The 21,380-nt window shown below is 37.5% G+C and overlaps 1 protein-coding gene across 3 annotated transcripts in view; it reads right to left on the bottom strand.

Annotated features, from left to right (window-relative positions):
• The window catches only part of NKAIN2 (sodium/potassium transporting ATPase interacting 2), a 515,911-nt gene that overhangs the window by 59,309 nt on the left and 435,222 nt on the right, over positions 1-21,380 (bottom strand). For all 3 annotated transcript variants that reach the window (XM_064413063.1, XM_064413060.1, XM_064413061.1), the window contains one exon: positions 15,803-16,003. In XM_064413063.1, coding sequence (XP_064269133.1) covers positions 15,803-16,003 — 201 coding nt within the window. The remainder of the gene's footprint in view (positions 1-15,802; positions 16,004-21,380) is intronic.

Genomic DNA, 21,380 nt, shown 5'->3' with positions numbered 1-21,380 from the left:
GCACTGTCTCTACCTTGCTACAACAGAGGATCATTTTTGTAGGGGTCTTGCATAGTAGTTTGTAAGTAGAAATAGATGTCAGCTTCAAGAATCCTAGCTGACCTCATGCTACTTCCAAGCAGGGCTAAAGGTCCTGCATGTCCTCTTTCTGTCTAAACAGTAGAGATGAGAGTGAATTTGCTACTAAATTTTAGAGCAAAATACTGAAGTACTGTTCTGAAACTATGCCAGCTTCTGCCAGATATTCCTAAAGCTTAACACCTATTTGTACCTTAAACCTTGAGTACTCTTGCACTATTGAAACTCTGACTTGATGGATCCCAGAGGTGGAGGGAAGATGCTATTGGCAATAGTTTTGCTCAAGTTGCCTGGGTAAAAGAGGTATTTATTTGCCTGTCCTGAATGTCAATGCCAATTGAAAGCCTCCGTTACACAAAAATGGTGCAAAATTTTGTCAAAAATTGAATTACCAAGACAGGCACTGCTACTAAAAAAGCAGAACAAACTCTGAAATGTTGGGATAATTCGTGCACAGTTATTCAAAGGTATCAGCAAGCAGACACTATTTGTATGGAAAAGCAATTATTACAGGAAAAATGCAAGCCTGTAAATGTAGCACATATTGCTTTCCTATGCTTTTTATGTAATTGGTATCATTATGCTACATAATGATGCCAATTACTTAAAAATTAAGCACACAATAATGCATACTTCATATTTATTATATTCAGATGGAGTTCCTACCTGCAGCACTTCAGGGCCAGACATCCTTTAATAAATTCTACATGTGCCTTCAGTATTTTCTCTAGGGTTGTATTTTTTAATGCTTACTCTTTTAGTGGGGAATCTCAGGCATAAAAAATTAAAAAGGTCAATTTTATGATGAAACACATGAGCCTGGATATTCTAAGTGGCACCCCAGACTGCAGTAGCTAATTGCTTTTTGACTGAAGAACTCTCTTAAGTGCTCACACTGGAAACAGGTTCATGTGAAAAGCAGGATGCATCTCTACTCTGCTTCCAAGCCTGCTGGGATTTGTTGAGATGAGTGACGCTGTGAAAAATAGAAATCACCTGGAGCCTGTTAATATCATAATCAAGTGAAAGCACAATTACTGCTGTCTTAATCCATCTGTCTGTATGCATCCGCTCCACTTCCAATCACCTGCTTTAGTCACTGGTGTATTATTATTGAGATGGCATTAAAAAATCCAAGGCATGCGTGTTCCAAATTGCTATGTGCTCTTCCACGTCAGTCTGTCTGTGTCTGTCCCTTTAGTGAGGCCATTTGTCAAGAAGGAGAGCAAACAAAGGTCCCAGATTGCATGAAATAAAGCCAAAGTACCTTTGCGTGTGGAGGCTGGCTGAATGATGCCCAAATTTAAGTTAGCAGACTGCAATTTTGACAAGTGCCATTTATGTTAAATGAAGGGAAAAAAAAGTCAAACAAATGTACTGAATTCTAACAACTCATGTAAAGCTCAGTAATGCTGAATAGATGCCATGTCACGTATCTGGAACACTAAGGTAGCTTTGGTAAACAAACATAAATTTGTAGAGTATGATGACAGTTCTGCAAAAACAATCTGACATGATAATATACTTAGTTTTTTATTTCACCCTGAATGATGTTTGATAGTGTAAGTGATCAAACTGAGTGACAAGAATTCTACATGATAAAATCAAGTTACAACAGCAACAGCATCAACAATCAAGCAAAAATAACTGCAACAAACAACACGGGTAGTAACTTTTAATTTAGAATAAGAAAATGCTTACTGAACTAAGGGTATATTTTCAAATTTCAGTAGACAAACTATCGGGAGGAATGTTGGATACTTTAACAATTGAGACATTAACCATTTCCAGCTAACGGGTCTTTTTCATGTGAAACTTAATCTTTCAGGCATTCTTTTGAAAAAGCTGACTATTACTCACCATGTGAGTCTCTCATTTGCTAAATGCTTTGTATAGAAAAATACTAGATCCTGGGATTCATATAAAAAAATTCTACATCTATAATCAAAGAGACTCTTAGAAACCATTCTGAAGATCATCAGAATGGGTTTTGAAGGTAATTGTAGACACTGGAAAAGAATAGCAGGTTCTTGTGCACCCCCTTAAAATATTAAAAATAAAATTCTAAAAAGAGCTAGATTTCGAAAAGTGATGATAAACACACTTTTGTGTTTATGTGCACAAACTAGGAGTTAATCTGTAATCTCTCAGCAATTTAAAATTCCTTGTTCTTTTCTAGTTGACAGTCTGTTTGGGAGAGAAAAAAACCTTTCAAGAGTCTTTCAGAAGAATGTTACTTTTTAATTTCTGTGAAGTTTTGTTTAAACACCTGAAGTTAGAGGAAGAATTAACCTCCTGAATGGTCTATGCAGCTGCATATGCTGACTCCAAAATGCCACCAAATCCCTCTGTGAGGCAGTTAATGGCCCTAATGCTCTTCACACTACCTTCAAAATTCCCCCTGAGACTTGTTCAAAGATCTGTGCACGGAGTCGAGCTCTCGAAGGAGCTATGGATCAAATGGAGCCTGGTGCTCCTAAGTGTGTAAGAGCTGAGGAAGACTCCTTTGCAAAGTTCAGCTCCAAGTTCAGACCTTTTCTGAGATCAAAATCACCAAATCAAACCTTGCTTGAGTGCATGGTGCTTGTTCAGCCTGCTGAAGTCAGCTGCCATCTGTGGCTGCCCTTGTCTAGAAATCCCTTGTCTGGAAATAGGTGGGATAAAAATTTTGTTTTTCTGGAAGTTCATGAATTCTTGTTAGTTATGGATCTCACTATCCAAGGCAATTTCCAGTAAGTACACAAAACATATGACTTTGGAAACAAACCTGTTGGACCTGTTGGATTTTTTTTGTTTGAGGCAGGTTTGTTTTTTTGTTTGTATGTTTGGTTTGGTGTGGTTTACATACAATTACAGGAAACAAACCAGGAAACAAACAAAAACCAACCAAACCAAACAAAAATCCACCCTCATTTCTTTTTCTTTCTCTGGTTCTTTTTGACTGCTTTAATTAAAATAAATCATAAAGTTTAGGGAAGTTAAATGACTATACAAAAGGAGTATTTCAGGATAGAAAGTACAACGTACTGTGGAGGGATTTGGTTGATCCACATATTGAGAAATCATAGCATTCAATGACTACTACTTCTGGTAATTTTTAGGATCTTCACAGTGAATGTCTCATACCATTATTATTTCCAGAATCAAAAAGAGACAGGAAATGCAGCATTGCTTATCTATGTCTCAGATATAATCAGTATAATAATTTTTAATGTGACTAACCTCTTCCACTCAGTCAGAGCTCCATAACTCATCTGCAGAAGACATTTGGGAAGACTTGATTCTTTAACAATGACAATTTGTTTTGTTCATATAATTCACATTTCTGTAAGATTTTCTGCATCGTTATATTCTGATGGTTGCAGCAGGAAGCAATAATCATGGCAAAAAAGAACTAACAGCCCAGGGAAAAATCCTTTTCTTATGATACACCGTGATTTTAGAACGATCTTTACAAACCACAAAGCCAGTGAAACCTAAAATGTAGGTTCAGACAGAGTACAAAACAATGATTTAGCAGATTAACGTTTTTGAAGATGAGATCAATTCAAGCAGTTTGTAACAGAAAATGTTTTCAAAAGTCCGCCACAACCTTTGAAATGTATCTGGGTTATGTATTTTGTACCATTGCTGCCTAGATACAGCAAATTTTCTGCAGGCATCTTAATGGAGAATCAGGAGGCTGCCATCTGAAAATGAGGCAAGCACCACCAGCTGATACAGCAAATGCCAAGTGGCTATTTAGCAGTGCCAGCTCATGATAGACTCACACAGAAAAACTACCTGCCCTCCCTTCTCCCGTTTGTACCTAAATCTTCAGGAAACTAAATCACTTCCTAAAAGCAGGGATGGAGAAAGCAGTCTATTATTCCCTGGCAGACCACAAAGGATTGCCCATATTGACAATCTGTTTTGTGTAGGCAGGCTGCAGAAGCAATAAATCCTATTAACCTGTTCAAAGTCAAATGAAGACATTTAGAAAACAGAACTGCTATTACATGCAGTGGTGAAAGAAGAGCATATCAAAGAAAGGTTAAATGGATGCACCAGCATTAGATTATGCAGTTACAACTGTAAAATTCCCCCAAACCTTTATATCACCTGCTCTTGCCCTTCAGGATATTAATTATATTTCCCTCAAGCTGACTAGCTGACCATTTAAATATTATCTTCTGCTCTGTCAATGATAATTTTAAAGATAAAAAAATCAATTTCAAGCTAACAGGACTTCTTTGGAAAATGCTTATGTTATACTATGATTTTACTAGTGCACAATTTCTCTGTCCAAAACATATGCCATTTTCTGTGTACAGACCATTCTGGAGATTTACTGTAATTATGCCATGATGTGCTTATTGTTATGGATTCAGCAGCCTTTCTGCCTCTCTACCTGTTTTGTTTGAGAGCAGCTGCTAGCTTCAAGCTGCTGCCTGCTTCCAGCAGCAGAAGCTGAATGAAGGAGTGCTTTCCAGGGAAGACATGTTTTGAAACAGACATACTGACAATAAACTAGTTCACTAGGGAGGCATAACATTGACTGGATAAAAGTTGAGCAATCATTCTATGATAATTTACTGAAACTGGGTGCAATTTGCTTTAAAATAGAAATTCCCTCTGCTGCTGATGTTGGACTTGGAGGACTTTTACTGATAAAAGCGTGGCATTTGCTTTTATGAAGAAGCTGATCTTTGGAGATTCATTAAACCTCATTATTTTTTCTTATGCATAAGTGACTGTTAATACTTATTCACTGAATGAGAGGAATGGGAATAATGGAGTTGTCTAAAGCAAGGCTTGACAGTGCTTCTCTTCCTCCAGCTCTCTCTGCTCCTTGTGACTGAATACACTGAATTGAATTACTAAGGAAAGCCTTGATAACCTCTTGGGAAAATGGTGAGCTGTTCAGGTGAGGAATTGTCACCAAAGGGGTATCGGGGACAGACAAAGGTGATACAGAGACTCCATCATCAGAAGGCATGAAAAGGCACCTTATTATTAGAAATCCACAATTCTTATAGAAACAATGGTGGACCTTAAACCTGATTGGCCTTTAGGAATCTTCTCTCACCTATTGGTCAAGAAGGGACAACTCCTTCTTGTGAACATCTTTGACAGAGATTGCCTGCCAGGTGCAGAGATTGAGATAAAAATTGTTTTAATTCTTTCTCTGAGATTTCTCACAGTTTCTCACAGCTTCCCAGGAAAATTCTAGGAGAGTATGTTCTGTCTCTGCCTCTGGCTATGTGATTACCACAAGACTACCCAATATTGCCTTGATTTCTGTGCCTGGTTTTAATAGTGAATCAGATGTGTGCAGTCAGTCCAGCTCCTCCCAGAGCTGCTCTTCTGTGGGAGTGGGGAGGATGTGCTGAAGATCCAGCCCCTGTCAGTAGCCACTTCCCAGAGCACTCCCAGGAAACAGGACTATATGAAGAGCAGTTTACCTAAATGGAAGGTAGGGAATCGCATCCTAATCCCAGATCTATTTTTGCCTAATCTTTAGGAAAAGAGTATGTGGAAAAGGAAACAGTTAAATAATTAGGTGCAAAACAGTAGTGCAAAAATGTCAGATTTCTCTGCCGTGTTCTTGTTATAACCTTCTCACTGGAAATGGCAGATATTAATATTTTATTGACTTGAACCTCTGGGGTAGATTCCAGATGCCGCTACTTGATCATTGTGAACACATAAGGAAAATAAATTCTGTCATGGCAATGTTGAATTCCCATCTATGGAAACAATTGTTACCAGAAGACAAATGCTCTTGTGGCTTTGTAGATGCCTTTTTTTCCTCTGGTTGTGATTGTGCACACACAACTGATCTGTTTGCAGAAAATATGGACATACAGAAGGAAAATAAGGTGGAGGAAAAGTCACAACATTTCATTATTAAATTGTATACATTAAGAAATAGCTATTTCCTTTACTGTGCTCAGACCAGAATAGAGGCTGACAAAGCTCAAAGGCAGAGTTAAAAGAATGCTGCCTGCTGGGAAAATACCTGCTCCAATGGTTTTGAAAACATGACTCACTTTATGCCAGTCTGTTTCAAGCAGTTGGGTACTGCAAAACTGATCTCTCAATAGTGCTGCAGATTAGGTGAACGGTGCTGCTCAGGGACACACCTTGAAAGCCCCCCAAACACATCAGAAGTGCCTGTATGTGCTCTCTACCTGCCCAGCTGGTGTTGAAGATAACATCTATTAAAGAAGTGGTGAGAATTGGCTGATGTCTACTGAGAATACGAGCAAAGAACCGATAACCTCTGATTTCAAGGGAAAGTAGTTTTCTTCAGTTAGACGGAACAATAACTTTTTCACTAATGAATATTACCTGCCACTTAAAATCTAGGCTTCAGGTGGAAATTTCAGAAAACGTACAACAAAAAAGACTCAATTTTCAATCTCAGACTCTAGTTTCTTTAGAACTGCAGTACTGCAGAAGTCAGAGAGCTGAGAATCCTTAGGGCATATATACAGAGGATTTTTATTGCATGCATTGTTTCGTATGCTACATAAGCACTAAAAAATTAAGACATATGATAAACTTTTCTCTCCCAGTACTAGGATTCCAATTCATATTTCCTTCCTGAACTGCAAGGTCAGAGTCTACAGTATGACTCAAACACTAGCAGGAGATCTAGATATCATTAGTATTGCTAAATGTCTAGGGAACACCTACTCTAAGTGTGCTATTGCCATGATGTTGTGAATGTACAGAAGTGTATATAGACATAGGATCAACTGAAATAACCTACAGACTTTCTTCTGACCTAGAGGCCAAATGGTATAGCACAGCTTATGTTCACACAAATAAGCTCTTTTTCTGCCTAAGAACAAGATGAGTAGATCCAAACTGGCTATCAGAGATGCTCCCTGGTTTGTGCTGCCTCTGTACCCAACAGAGATTGGGACAGGGGTACTGATCTGCTGAATGCATGACAGAGACTTCAGCAAAAGTCAAACATTATGAATAATCATGCTGCAGTTTTTAGGATGAGCCCTGTCCAAGTATAAAAGTACTATGAAAGTCCAGAGCCCAAGCAGCCAGCCAAAAGTCTACCAGAAAACCAGGTACTATGTTAAAGATAATTTGCCTGCACTTTAAATGAAGATCATGACACTGTTATGTTAAGACAAAACATTTCAGGGCTGACGCATTTTTCAAAAGAATCATGCTCCTTCAGAAAATTCCTAATTAGCTCTGATCCTGAGATTGCAAGAAAAACTTAAGTAATTAAAAATATTGTGAGCAGTTTTCTGACCCCAATACCTTGTCCTGACTCAGACACTTATTCCAAGGGTTCTAGGGTACACATTTGCATGAAAGCAAGTTACTTTTTTTTTTTTTATTTTTTTTATTTTTTTTTTTTTTTCTGGAAGGCAAAAGCCTTGTTATGCTGTCTGCGCTAGAAAATGGGGAAAAAATGTGCAGAATTCATTATGTCATAAAATTGTTTTTATCATACACACACTAAAGATCAGGGACATCTAGATACTTCCTAGGTTTTTATTTTCCTTAGACACAGTTATTCTTTTTAGTAGTTTAGTTAGCTGTACCAGAAGAACTCAAGTTGTTTTATAAAATTTCAGGAATCTGTCATTGATCAGTGTTTTCAATACAGCTTCAGTTACAGCTGCTGACATTGTTTATCCTTGGTGAATTTTACAGATCATATTTTCAGAACCATGGTATTGTGGCCAGAATAGTCATGATTAAAGCTGCAAAACAATTCATTCTATGTTTTCATAACACTATGCTTTTATGTGCTCAGTTCATCTTCTGCTCAGGAAGCTGTGCTAACAGCACACAAAAACAAAACCTGAGGCATACTACCTAAAGCATACCATTGAAGTTTCACCACAAATTTGAGAAACAATCATAGTTCTGTCTTTTTCTGGTATTTTTTAAAAAATATGTTTGTCTCTATAATGAAGTGAGGAAGCTGGCTATATGTTTATATATTATATTCAGGAAAAAATCACATTAACTCATGAACTGAGTCCTTGTACTTCCAGAACTAGAGGGTTTTATTTCTGGGATATGAAGCAAAATGGAGAATGTCACTTTTATATAAAGCAGGACAATACATTACTGCAATATAAGCCGGAATACCAAACACGGAGACACTGAGGTATAGCTGTACTGTGGATGAGGTTTTCCAAGGAGCAGCCCCCATTTTCCTTGCACCTTCAGAACCAGCTCAGGAATGGGGCTGGTGAACCTGGCACTTGACTATGAGTTTTGAGTATGAAGAGGTATCGCTTTTTGTTTAACTAAATGTTGTAAAGGAATACTTATGAGTACAAAAGCTTGTGCTGCTTATTATTATTGCTGTTCTTCTCAGTACTATTTTTACATCTCAGACAAGTGTAATAAGCTTTTTCTACCTTATAAATTCCTTTGTATATAGAGAAAATGAAATGGACTAGCCTTTTATCCAGAATCTCTTCAAAGAGACAAGCTCACCAAGACTACGTAAATAGAACCTACTCATCTGACCCATGTATAACTGGAACACGTTCATCACGTGCAGCTCTCATCCTATCACAGTGAAATAACAATAGGAATAAAAACAGGACTACACCAGTACCAGAACTGAGGAATAATTTAAATGCCAGTTGTGAGAGGCAGCAAGTAAGAAAGAAAGCATCACCAGTGAGCACAGCACCACCCAGATCACACAGCCCCAGGACAGCCATGAGGCACTGACCCTGGGGATCCATAATCCCATTGCTCTATCATATCACCACGGGGTCAGCTGGAATTCAGAGTCCCCTGTGTCAAGGAATACATATGAGGTGGTCAAAACAAATTCTCAGGAAAATTCCCTCAGGCCTCAAAGTAATAAGTCCAATGTTCAGCTCTTTGTTTTCATAATTCCAATCCTACTCAAAAAAAGAAAAAATCGCATATGCTATTTGCCTTTGCTAGTGCAAGAACATCTGTGAGAAGCAGAACTGCTTCTTCCAGTCTCAGCTCATGCTGGTGCTGCTGTCTTTCTCTCCACATGGGAAATAAACCTTTCTGAGACAATCCTGTTTGCCTTGGTTAGGTAAGACTATTTAAAGCTGACTTCTCTCTTCTGAGTTGAAGAAAACTTGTTTTCAGACAATTACATAGCTTAGCTTTATACAAACACAGCTCATTAAGAAAGGAAGTTTTTAGGGAAATGAATGAGTACAATTTTACTGACAAAGCAACCTACTCATTATGAAAAACGTTTATGCTTTGATGTGTGAAATTCAGTTTTATGCAAGAAGTAGTGAAGAAACTAAGGTAAAATTTGATAGAAGCAATAATAGATAATACATACAGACATAGAAAAATCTCTTAAAGCAATACTTCAAAATACTAATGACATATGCTTTAGCATTATTGTCAAACACAGAAACAGCAATATGCTGTGCTCTGAGCCAATGTCAAAGATGCCTGAACCTGATGCCTGTCTGCTAACATGGCAAGACAGTGTTATTAACACTTTACAATGATTCATACCCTCTTCACATAGTGCTGATTTTGCCCAGTGCCACACTGAAAAAAAGACTTTCTAAAGTACCAATCTATATAATTAAGAATCAATTTTCTTTCATCCGCTGTATTGCCCTAGAAAAGAACTTTGCCTTAATTAAATAATGTTATTTTTCTCCATTAGGTTCAAAGAGTCACAACTTAATTACATGAGCTCTCATCTCCTTATTCACATATAAATATTCTCACCGCTCTAAAAGCGCAGGAAGAGACAGCTGATGTGCAAAGTATGTATATGAGTATAAGCATGTAGGAGGGGTGGAGGCTGCTGACAGAAGAGAGGTGCAGCAACAAAGTTATTAAGGATAAATCTAAGAATGGGCTTTTATGTGCAAGATGTGCTTCCTGCAAAATTGAAGACCTTTATATAGGGTAAAAATGACTGGAAAATTAAGAACACAGTATTGGGTTTACTGCTGCATTTGATGTTTTGCAAGAGCTTTGCTGCATTTTGTTTCTTCCAACATATCACACTGCATGTATTTTGAGCAGAGGAATGGAATATGCTGGTTTATTGGCCGAACACAAGGGCTACATCAATAGGTCACTCTTCCTAAAAGATGCGTATTATCCATCTGAGCACGGTGAAGTCTGTTACTACAGGACAAGTTCTTAGAATATTCCTTTGCAGCTCTGTCAAAGGGACCTGCCTGTTTAATTTTAGAATTTCAACTTGGACTATCCAGGGAAAATCTCTATGTTGTTTCCATTCATGAATATTTTTGGACACACAGAAACACTCTTTTGCTGTTTGCCTGATTCCTAATGACATTATTAGTTAGGCAGTTTTAATTTTCCATTCCAGTGACTAATTTCCACATCTCCCCTGGCTTTGCTGTTTTGCCTCTCCTTGTACCATGCAGTCTGTCCTGCTGATATATCTGCCACCTGATTCTTTCAGTCTTGCTCTATAATTTTCTGGTGTATCTGGAGGAGCTTCTGACTTTTTTCTCTGCCCAGGTATTATCAATATTTTCCCAAATAAAAATAAAATTAAAACCACAAGGAGAAAAAAAAGAGACCAAATGTACTTCCCTTGCAGAAGGCTTGTTTTCTCTTTCTGCTCTAAATGCCAGAGCTTTACAAGATCTCTCTTTAACCTTTTGTGTCCTGCTTATACCCTCTTGATGTCTCACTCTGTGAGTCTCAGCTTCTGAGGAGCATCCTGCCCCTTCTCCTGTTTGCTCCTGAAAACGCCCACTGCTGAGATTATTTTCCACCTCTTGCTTTAAAACCTCCATTTATTCTCAGTTTCATCCAGTGAAATTCAACTACTTCATTCTCTTGCAAGACTCTCTGTGGCCTGTCCCACCTGGCTTGCCTCCTCCTGTCAGTATGAGAGTGCACTGCTAATGAGACACCAGCTCCTTGTCAGCTAATTCCTAAATTTCAAACTTTCACACACTTCTGTCTTTTGCTGCTTTTTAGGACAATTTTCCAGCAGATAAAATTTATCAGAAGTTTACTCATTCTGAAACTTTTTAATCATGCCTATAGGAAAGCTGACAATGGTCAAACAGGAGGTCCAATGAAACTTCAAACTAGTATTCCCTCTCTGTCTTCCTTTCTTTTCCTCCTTTCCTTTCCATATGGGCTGGCTGGCTTGTTTTATACTTTAAAGGTTAGTTCTTGTGGATGGGAACCACTGTTTTTTTTTTTTTTTCCCCAATCATATTTCCTCAGCAATGTTGAGGGCCTTTAAGTGTTAGACTCTGAGACTAACACTTTTCTAACACTATTTGAGCATGGAGGTCTGAAACACAGGTAGACAGTTCAGTAAATATATTCTTGTAAAAGGACACTTTTACTGAGTACTCCTGTCTCTCCACCCAGGCATGAGAGTATTTAATGCCACCTCTGCTATGCAAATATTGAAGATTTTAAGACTATCCTATTCTAATTATTAATCCTTAAGAGAAGCAGGGAACAGTAATGCTATTCTTCTTTTCCAAGTGCTTAAATACATACACAGACCACCTTTCCATAATATTGGATTACCTGCAATGTTTAATGGAATTGTCCTGGCAGCATCTTTCTGAAATATTTAAGAACCACTGTTTGAATAGTACAGACAATAATTGGCATGAATTAAGCACCTTGCCAAAGGTCTTATGGTAAGTCTGCAACACAGCAGAGATTTTGATGCTGGCGTCCTAACTTCATAGCTGTAGTAGTGCATCTTAATAACACAGTTATGCTTCATGATGTTTTAAATCACTCTGACAGCGTCAGGGCTTGAAAGGTATTGTGCATGATGCAGACTTTGCAGAAATCCAAACAGTACACATTTACTGTAAATACTACAGATGGGTAATTACATATTACAGATTTTGAGGCATGAAATAATAATTTTAATGATTGCATGAAGCATATACTCAAGCACAAACACAGGAAGGAAGAAGAAGAAATTCAGACTAATATATAGCACATAAAAGTCAGTGGACAGGATCACTTTGAAAAGGGTCAATACTTTTATGTAAGACTTTACTTATGTAAATTACCATCAATTATGCAGATGCAGTGCATAAGAAATACCTTTCTTCCACTTGTTTTACTGGAATAATATTACACAGTTCATCTTTTCAAGGTCTATATAACTAAAACCCAAACTGGCTAAGGTGATGCCTTCACATTAGTCTTATTCCCATAACTCAGGAACTATCTCCACTAAAATCAATAGATTTTTGAGTGTGCGAGAAGTAAAAGACAAGCATACTAAATATTTTTAATCCTGTTTTGGCAAAAAGATTTGTAATTCTGTTATGCTTATCTCCAAGCCTGATCTACAATTTGCATATTTTCAGAGTTTTGATCTACAAATGGGTTTTAATTTGTTGACTTTTGCAAGAACAGACTTTTGGGAGTGAGGGCAGGTCATGCATAATCAAAGAGTAAAACAAAGACAAAAAAAAGATGCAGAGAATCAGAGCTCAATTTCTGTATGAAATGCAATTAACATTATAATTTCCTTGTACGACACAAAGACCTTCCTGTACTGGGTGTCCTGCATATTTAGGGGCTTTTTGAAAGATTCAAGAGATCTATATCTAGGCAAATGATACAGAGTCTTATGAAAATAACATGAAAAATTTAGGCATGCTTTTTTCTCCTGCACTTGGAAAGAGGCACAGAGAGATTAAATGATTTCAAAAGAACATTGTGATAGATCTGGAAGCAGAACCCTCTGACCCGAACCGCAGCTCAGGGCCTGAACTGAAAAGATTTCACCTTCTCTTAGAAGACAAGAGTTCAATGAACTGTGGAAATGAAGAAAATTGTACATAGGCTCTGTAGGTAGAATTAGACATTGATATGTGTGAGTGCTTGAGGAACTGCCAGCTTATGAGAAACTTTCAGCTGTGTGACAAAAGGCTGGGATGCCTAGGCTAGTCATTTACACGCAGTGCCAATGACTACCTTAAGCCCTGACACAACATGCCAAGATTAACATTGTTGTGCAACCTGCACTGTGTCCCTCCCAAGCACTGCCCTCCCCATGGAGAAGTGGCAGCTATACCTCCTGTTATTTAGAGGTAGGAAGTTTCAGTCAGACTCCACTCTGCAGATACCATACAGAATGTAGCTCAAATAGCTGCAAATCAAATCCCCATTAGTACCACTGACCTCATTCTTTACCTGGAATAATTCTCTCCAGAGATCAGTCATTTAAGTATATCTATCCTTGATAACCCAGTAGGCCTGAAAATGAAATAGCTTCTCTAATGCAAGCAACAAGAATCAATAGCCTTTAAACACACAAGGACACTTTATTGTCTAAAGCATGTGGGTATATGAGTCATCCCACCACTAGACCAGTTCATTTTGGTAATTTGTAGACATAAGGACAGGCAGAGTTGTGGTCCTTGCAGAGCATATTGGATGGATCAGATGTTCAAGACTTGGGAGCTCTGTAAATGAGACTTCCCTGGGAGAGAAGTGCTTACTGGAGTGTATGTGAGCACAGGCTACATTAAGGGTTAGTTCTTTCCAACAAGAATATTGAATTAGTTGCGGCCAAAATTATGGGGTTTTTTCTGCATTTATCGGCAAACCTTGAAATAGCTGTTGCTGTCAAAGTGTGATGAAGCTGAGATCTCACCTTTGCAGATTCAGCTATGATTGATCAAGAACTGGGGAGGGCAGGAAATGAGAGAGTTGTTCCATGGAAATACAGGATCACAGATTCACAGAATTGTTAGAATAGGAAGGGACTTCTGGAAATCATCTAGTCCAACTTCACTGACAATGCAATTCCATAGGAATTCCACTGATTGACACAAGGAAAAGAAAAGTGAGGAGGTATATATTAGAAGGGGGTCTTAGGTGATTCAGAAAGTCTTTACCTCTCAAGTACCTCAGCCAATGGGGGAAGAAAGAGTGAATTGTGGCTGGGAAATTAAGATAAAAAGGAGGCTGAGTGCTCTAACAATTTGAGAGACCCCATGGGAAATGCCCACGACCTCTCCCTTTATTCAAATAAAGTAACAGGACTCCTCTGTCTCATTTTTGGATATAAACCTCTGGTATTTGTGGATTAATTTTCCTGACACAAACAGTATCTGCTCTTCTTACTTTGTATTATATGTCACTGAGTTTTACCAGTTAATTCCTCTTTTTCCCCACTTAATCACATTTAATATAGGCGTGAATTTACACTAGCATTTAGATTAGAAAAAAATAGCCACAATGGGAAATGTGAAAGTGATGTGAACAGTAGTCAAGCACAAGTTTTGTAAAATTGACCCATACTTATGCTGAGCAGGTCTTTACCTGTGATAACCACAGCTAGAGTAACATGAACGAAAATATAACACAGATGTAGTTAGCTGCAGCTAGCAGATTACTAATGGCTTGTTATTTTGAATCATTACTCTGACTTGAAAAGAATGAGCTTATCCAAAACCACAGCTCTATTTAAACACAGACACACAAAAAACCTTGTTGAATTAGGAGCAGAATTGAGCTTGAACTACATATACCTCGAGTTTCTTGTTCATCATTCATTAAATTAAAAAAAAAGCAGAAAAAATAGCCTAGTTAACTGTTTTTGAAGGCTTGCGGAGGGATCTGGGCAGACTGAATCAATGGGTCAAAGCCAATTGTATGAAGTTCAACAAGGCCAAGTGCCAGGTCCTGCACTTGGGTCACAACAACCGTAGGCACTGCCACAGGCTGGGGACAGTGCCTGGAAAGCTGCCTGCTGGAAAAGGACCTGGGGGTGCTGGTTAATACCAACTGAACATGAGCCAGCTGTGCCCATGTGGCCAAGAAGGCCAATGGCATCCTGGTCTGGATGAAGGGAAATCAAGCTTGACCAGGGAAACTTCATGCTGGATATTAAGAAAAAATTCTTTACCAAAAGGTTTACCAAGCACTTGAACAGGCTGCCCAGGGCAATGGTGGAGTTTCCTTTCCTGAAAGTATTTAAAATATATGTAGATGAGGTGCTTAAGTGCAGACTTTAGTGCTGGACTTTGCAGTCCTGGGTTAAGTGTTGGGCTTGGTGATCTTAGAGGTCTTTTCCAACCAAAATTATTCTATGAAGCTATAATTCCATGAGTCAAGCTTGAGTGATATAAAATGCTGGGGAATAGATAGATGGAAAAGCTGCCCACTTTTTGGATAGCTGTGAGCTCCATTATACATTTTTTCCCCCAAGCAAACAGTTTTCATCCCTTATAAATTTTCTGCAGTGCAACAAATTTAAGATTTTGGGTTTTGATGTTCATATAAGTGCAACTTTTTCAGGAGGGGAGGGAAGGGAAAACCTGTCTTATTGTAGTCTAGTGTCAATTAATACAGTTAAAGACAAACTGATGAGTTTGAGTCCTGTGAACTGATCAGTGAATCTATTTTTACTGTTGGTTTGTCTTTTGTATTCAATTTCATATTTAATTTGGCTTTCACAACAATAGCAAGCTGTAACTTGCTATTATGTCAAAACATATATATTATAGTATCAGGAAAACAGAGTGTGCCATGTCAGTAGTTCTTAGTGCAATAATAAATATGTATGTTGGAAATTTTTGCATGCAGCTATCTTGAACTGGCTGAATGAAAACTGAGTTTCATAACTAAAATAAGGCCTAAAGCCAGGGTTTTTGAGTGAATGCCAGAACCATCCACTATTCCAGTAAAGACAAGAAGAAATCCTGAAAAGGTGGTGGAATTGATGTTACTTGTAAACACTTACTGCAAGGAAGATCTGAAGAGAACTGTGAGCCACTTCTATGTACTGATATTCAAGGAAACACCCCGAGACAGTGATATAGCGATGATCCTCTGGTGCCCAGTCCGGGGCTGGGGTTACTGAGGTCACGGTGCAGCCTGGCCCATTCTCCATCCACCAGGAACGGTGCATTGAGATGTTAAAGGTCAGAATGAGGTCTGTTTCCTGCAGAAGAGCAAGAGAAGAATTAAAGCGTGGGGATGGTACTCTGGTATCCAATGCCTCAGCAAGGGATTTCACAGCATGCATAAAGAAGCAAAGAGCTGCAATAAAACTGCGCTGGCACATGAAAGTTAGTGGAGCTTGCCTGCTGCAAGCAGAAGTAGCTGTACCTTGTCAGGCAGAAATGCTTTGGAGCAGAAAAATAATGCTGCAAGGCAGGATCTATTCCTAGAGATCATGGCAGCCTACACTACAGAACTCATTTCTGTTGATTGCCCATTCTGTTGATTGCCCATTTTGCAATGGATACCATAAAGATTGATGGCCCATGTTTTGTTATAGATACAACAAACTGTACAAGAATCCCTCAGGATCAAGACTTTGCAAACTTTAATATACAATCTGCAAGGAGTTTTTTCTCCTGGACCCAGCGAAGGAGACCTATGGTAGCTCTACTGAAATATTGGACAAGATTGAAAAATCCTGTGCATTTTTTTGCAGGCAAATCTCTTTGCAATGCCTCTCTCTGATCTATAATTTCCTAGGATGCTGTAAGGAAATAGTGAGTGTTGTCTTGTCTAAAGACTACTGGGCTAGGCAAAATGGAGGGGCAGAGGTGTGCAACCTTTGACTCCCATACAGCTCGTGCGATGGAGTAACTAGTCAGCCATGCCTTCCATTAGGATTGCATTTATAAATAGTTCATAAAGGATTAATGAATTATTAATATACATCATAAACAATACTACGGATATTACTTTCATAAATTTTATGTGGTTGCGCATTACTTGAGAGTGTTACACATAGCTATAACAAATCTATGGGCTCTGTGGATTCTGTAATAGCCTACAGTGTTTACCAACATTTTATACATAATTTATAACTGTAACCTCATTGTAAAGTGTGACTATCTAGTCTGTGTGCACATGTCCTCAGTCATGCAAAAAAAAATTGCTTTTAACTAATGTCTTTGCAGAGCCAAACTCTCCCCACACCTAACCTACATTTTTCCAGCCTGTTGATGTCATTAATAATTAAGATTCTCATAAAGATTTTAAAATGTAACAATTTAATTAGGCTTACCATGCCAAAAATAATAGGATGCTATTCTGTAGCAGATAAGTTGTATTCACATTTCCCTGCCTTCAAAAGAGCCATTTTTTCAGTCCCACTTATTTCATCTTTTTGCACTAATTTATGAAGAGGTAACTCCATCCAGAGAGGTTTTGGATAATATCACATGTCAATTGATCTGTGATTGTACTTGACACTGCAGTGTAGCTTAATGTTTTTTCTCTGATTTGCAGTTTGTACCAAAAGTATGGAAATTTTTACACAAAAAAAAAAAAAAAATCAATTGTTACCCTGCATAAGCACACACACAGCTATCAGATGGCAGGAAGGACCTTAAATATGTTTGCAATGAATAATTGCCCATAACAGTCCAATCCAGCAAATAATGAGCTGTATGAGAAAATGTAAAATGCTTCATATGAATTTAATCATACAACTAACTTCAAATATTTTTTAGTTTTGATCAAAGCTACAGCAAACATTTTTATTAACTATACAAATTGTGCCCAAATATGTATATATATATATTGATGTATGGCTATAAGTCTTCATTCCCCTAAAACCATCTCTTTTCTCTAGATCCTTCCCTACTAAAGCCATAGACACTGGAAATTGTCTGCCACATCTACCTTTTACCCAAGCCAGAAGGTTATTTTTTTTTCTGAAGGCAGGGCTGCTACAACCTGTCAAGTAGAACTTTGGTCCTCTCACTTGGTATAAGGAGTTGTAGAATGGACATCATTGGAGTAACTTTGCTTAAAATAATAGATTTATTCCTAAATGACTGAAACTGGAATTCATAATGTTATCGTCAAATGAAAAATTTAGCCAGTCTAGTTACCATGGGAAATTCAAAACCTCTAATCTCTTATCAGAGATGCAGCACAAATGAATAGGGCTCATTGTCTATTTCTATTTTAGCATTTGCAGTACCTTGAGAAGAATCATGATGAACTAAATATATTTTACAAAGTGCAGACTAAGGATGAAAAATGTATTTCTTGAAAAAGAAAGGGATAAACTGGCTTGCAGGAACTGAGTATGTTATACATCTGCCAGATGAAGTGAAAATGGATCAAAACTGGTCTCTGTGTGTAGAATATAACTTCTCTAGGGGCAGATGTTTTTGCTTAGCACAGATTCAGTAATCAAAAACTTTATTAGTTAAAAGCACAAGTAAATTTCCAAGTTACATGGAAATATAATTACACATGAAAATGTTTAAGATTACATATGTAAATAGAAACTTCACAAAATCTAGCTTTCTTCCATCCCTGAATTTATCCTCAGATGATTTTTTAAAATATGTACCCAATTCCTTTGTATTCAAATAATCTTTTGACAGTTAAGTTCAATGCTGTGATTAGGACTTGTTTTGTTCAGGAATAGTCTTTAAGTGCTTACCAGTGAAAAAATTAGAGATCTTTAACAGACCTATATTCTATTTCTTTCTTTGAATAATCAGTAAAACTCTATTCTGGTTCCTTTTGGTTTTAAAAGAGATCAGATACCTAGCATAGAAATGTTATATTCCTTATAATAATAATAATAATTAGAATCCTACTGGAAGCCACAGCTTCAAATCTTAAAGAAATTTGAATCATATGATTGAGAAGGCTTTCAAAAAGCAGTTGTTATGTACTGAGCCAGTTAAGAAAAAAAGGTCAACTTCAGAAAGCAAAACAATAAAACATGAAATCTGGTTGTGTAAGATTAGACGCCATTCATGTCTCAGCTCCAACTTGGATGGACTAAGAATGACATTGAAATAAAATCTTGAGAAGTCAACATGTAAGTCAGACCTTGAAAATTTCTATCCCTAAAATATCTGGGATCAGAATAAGCATAGAAGGAGCCTATTAAATACAAAGCTGCTGCACAGTTAAATCTCAGGTATAAATTGTTATGTGCTTTGAACTTGCCTATAACCTTCAAGCCATGTCCCCTTTCATGTAACCATACTAGCAGAGCAGTTCCTGTTGCTCAGTATTAAAGGTCACCCAGATTATGAAAAAGTTTTCCTTAGTGAGAAAACACTTTAGGATTTGAATCCCCTTTTAGAGCTGTGGACTCCAAGAAGGGGATGATGTATCTATCATTAACATCTCTTCTACTGACAGCATTCAGAGCTATTTTTGGACAAACTCTGCTTGCTATTTACTTTGTTCACTGTTTGAATACAGTTTTAGTGGACATAGACAAAGTCTACAATGGAAGCTGGGGATTTATTATGCTCTCTAGTGTATTTGCCGTCTGTTTCCCTTCCAACATCTGTGGCTCAAACTTTGTTCAGGGAAATGCAGAGCAATGGTCTGATAAGCCTTGAAGCTATGAAAACTAACAAGAATTGTTGATACACATTGGGCAAGCCAATATGTTGTTGTTCAAAGTCTGTATGTCAAGGAAGATTTCATTATCCTAAATTCAACAAACAGCTGCTTCCTTTGTGGACACAGAAATACATCTGTAAGGGCTTTATTGCCAATCACTGTGCTGCTTTTGTAAATTCTGCTGGTATTTGTAAAGCTTTTTAGTGAAAACTGGTGCATTAAAGTAGATTTTGATACTCATCAAGAAAAAAAGCCTAAAGGAAAACATTTTGTAGGACATCTTTGCTGACAGTCTGAAGATGTGTTGATATTTGTAGTGGTCAGGAAAAATACTGCTAGATCTTGAATCTTGAAGTTTGTAGGTCTCGGAGACTCAGATTTCTGAGATTAGGCTATGAGACATCTTCAAATTACATCTGTAATTTTATTTCAGCGTAGTTGGTAAGACTTTGAGCTCTGAGGGTTTAGTGCCTATGTTTAATACAGTAGATGGAACACTTTTCGGGGGTCAACTGCGCAGTACATAGCATTTTCTGGCTGAGGACAGCTGATAACAGAACATGGCAATATAAAGCTTTGTAAAAGCTGCCAGAAAAAGAATAAAAGCTTCTTTGTAATCAGACACAGCAGGAGGAGAGCCGTGCTTAAAAAGAAGACAGCTCTTTGTGCATTGTATTAGTACTAGTACATATTAGTAAGTGCGCTGTCTCTTTGCAGAAATCACAATATATTACTGTGTCAATGAATTTTGTTGGTTGCACCTCAGAGAAGCTAATTCCAAACAGTGCCATGAGAAAAAAGAGGCAGGAGTGGTTCAGGGTGATTCTCCTTGAAAGTCCAGGAGATCTCGTAGACTCGGGGAAGTTGAATTGTACTGATTTCAATGGTTGTGGCTTGCTGTGTCATGGGAAATGATTTCTTCTATTTTTCTAATTAGGAATTGCTGAAATCTGTGCAAACCTGCCAAGCTTCTGTACATCTTTTGTCGAATACAACCGTGTTACCACTTGTGCCATTTATCAAGCTCAAACTAGCAAGAACCGGCTGCTTGGAGAGTGAACAATCACACAAGGTTTCAGTGATAAAAGATCAGGTTCTGAAAGCATTTGTAGTTCTGGATGCCTAGGATGCATGGAGGCCTCTACAGGCACTTTTTTTTCTTCTGTTATCTCACTTTTCCACTAAAACTAACTCTCACCAGGCAGTACCATTTTCTCATGCAAGCAGACTTTTTCCTGTCTAAAGAAAAAACTCTCCCTACTGAAGAACCAAAATAGAGCTTGTCAGCTGTGTGGGTTTTTTTTTAATTTGCTTTTAAATTCAAAGTTTATATATAGAAAATAATTGTTGTATAAATCTATAAGGAAAATGGATATTTAAAGATTATTTTTCTATTTTGTTGCATCTGAATTGGTTTTTTTCCTCCCTGATTTTTGTATATGTGTGATATTTTCCCTTTCATTTGAATTTTTTTTCAGTACCCTGGAATTACCTTCTTTAATTTCCTCTTGTAAAACCATTTTCTACTACTATAATTGAAAATTGGTTACAGAATCTGATGTACCTATGTGTCATTAATCAGATAATGTTTAACCAGTTTGAATCTACCTGGCTGATATACTTCTGAAGCTCATCAATGAAAACTGGCAAAAATTGTCCCCCTGATAGCTTTTTTCAGTATTCCATTTCTCAGTTAAAAATGCTACAAATGTATTTTAAGTGATTTCCGGTGTACCAATGTACTTCCAAAGGATTTCATTATAAAGTTCCCATCATGAAAGAGATGACTCAGATGTCCCGATTTTCTTCTCTAAAATGAAACTGGAATATTATATTGATAAAATACTATAAATAATCCTCAAAAAGCATAGGTACTGGTATATAGAGCTTGACATTGTCAATTAGTATTATGTTATATCATAAATGTCAATTATCTTCTGAAATTAGCAAAGCTACAATTAACGTTATATTAATTT

The sequence above is a fragment of the Passer domesticus genome, chromosome 3 (assembly GCF_036417665.1).
Source record: "Passer domesticus isolate bPasDom1 chromosome 3, bPasDom1.hap1, whole genome shotgun sequence".
In the NCBI taxonomy this organism is placed as follows: Eukaryota; Metazoa; Chordata; class Aves; order Passeriformes; family Passeridae; genus Passer; species Passer domesticus.
Note: the sequence above shows the minus strand (reverse complement) of the source record. Positions and strands in the feature narration are given on the sequence as shown.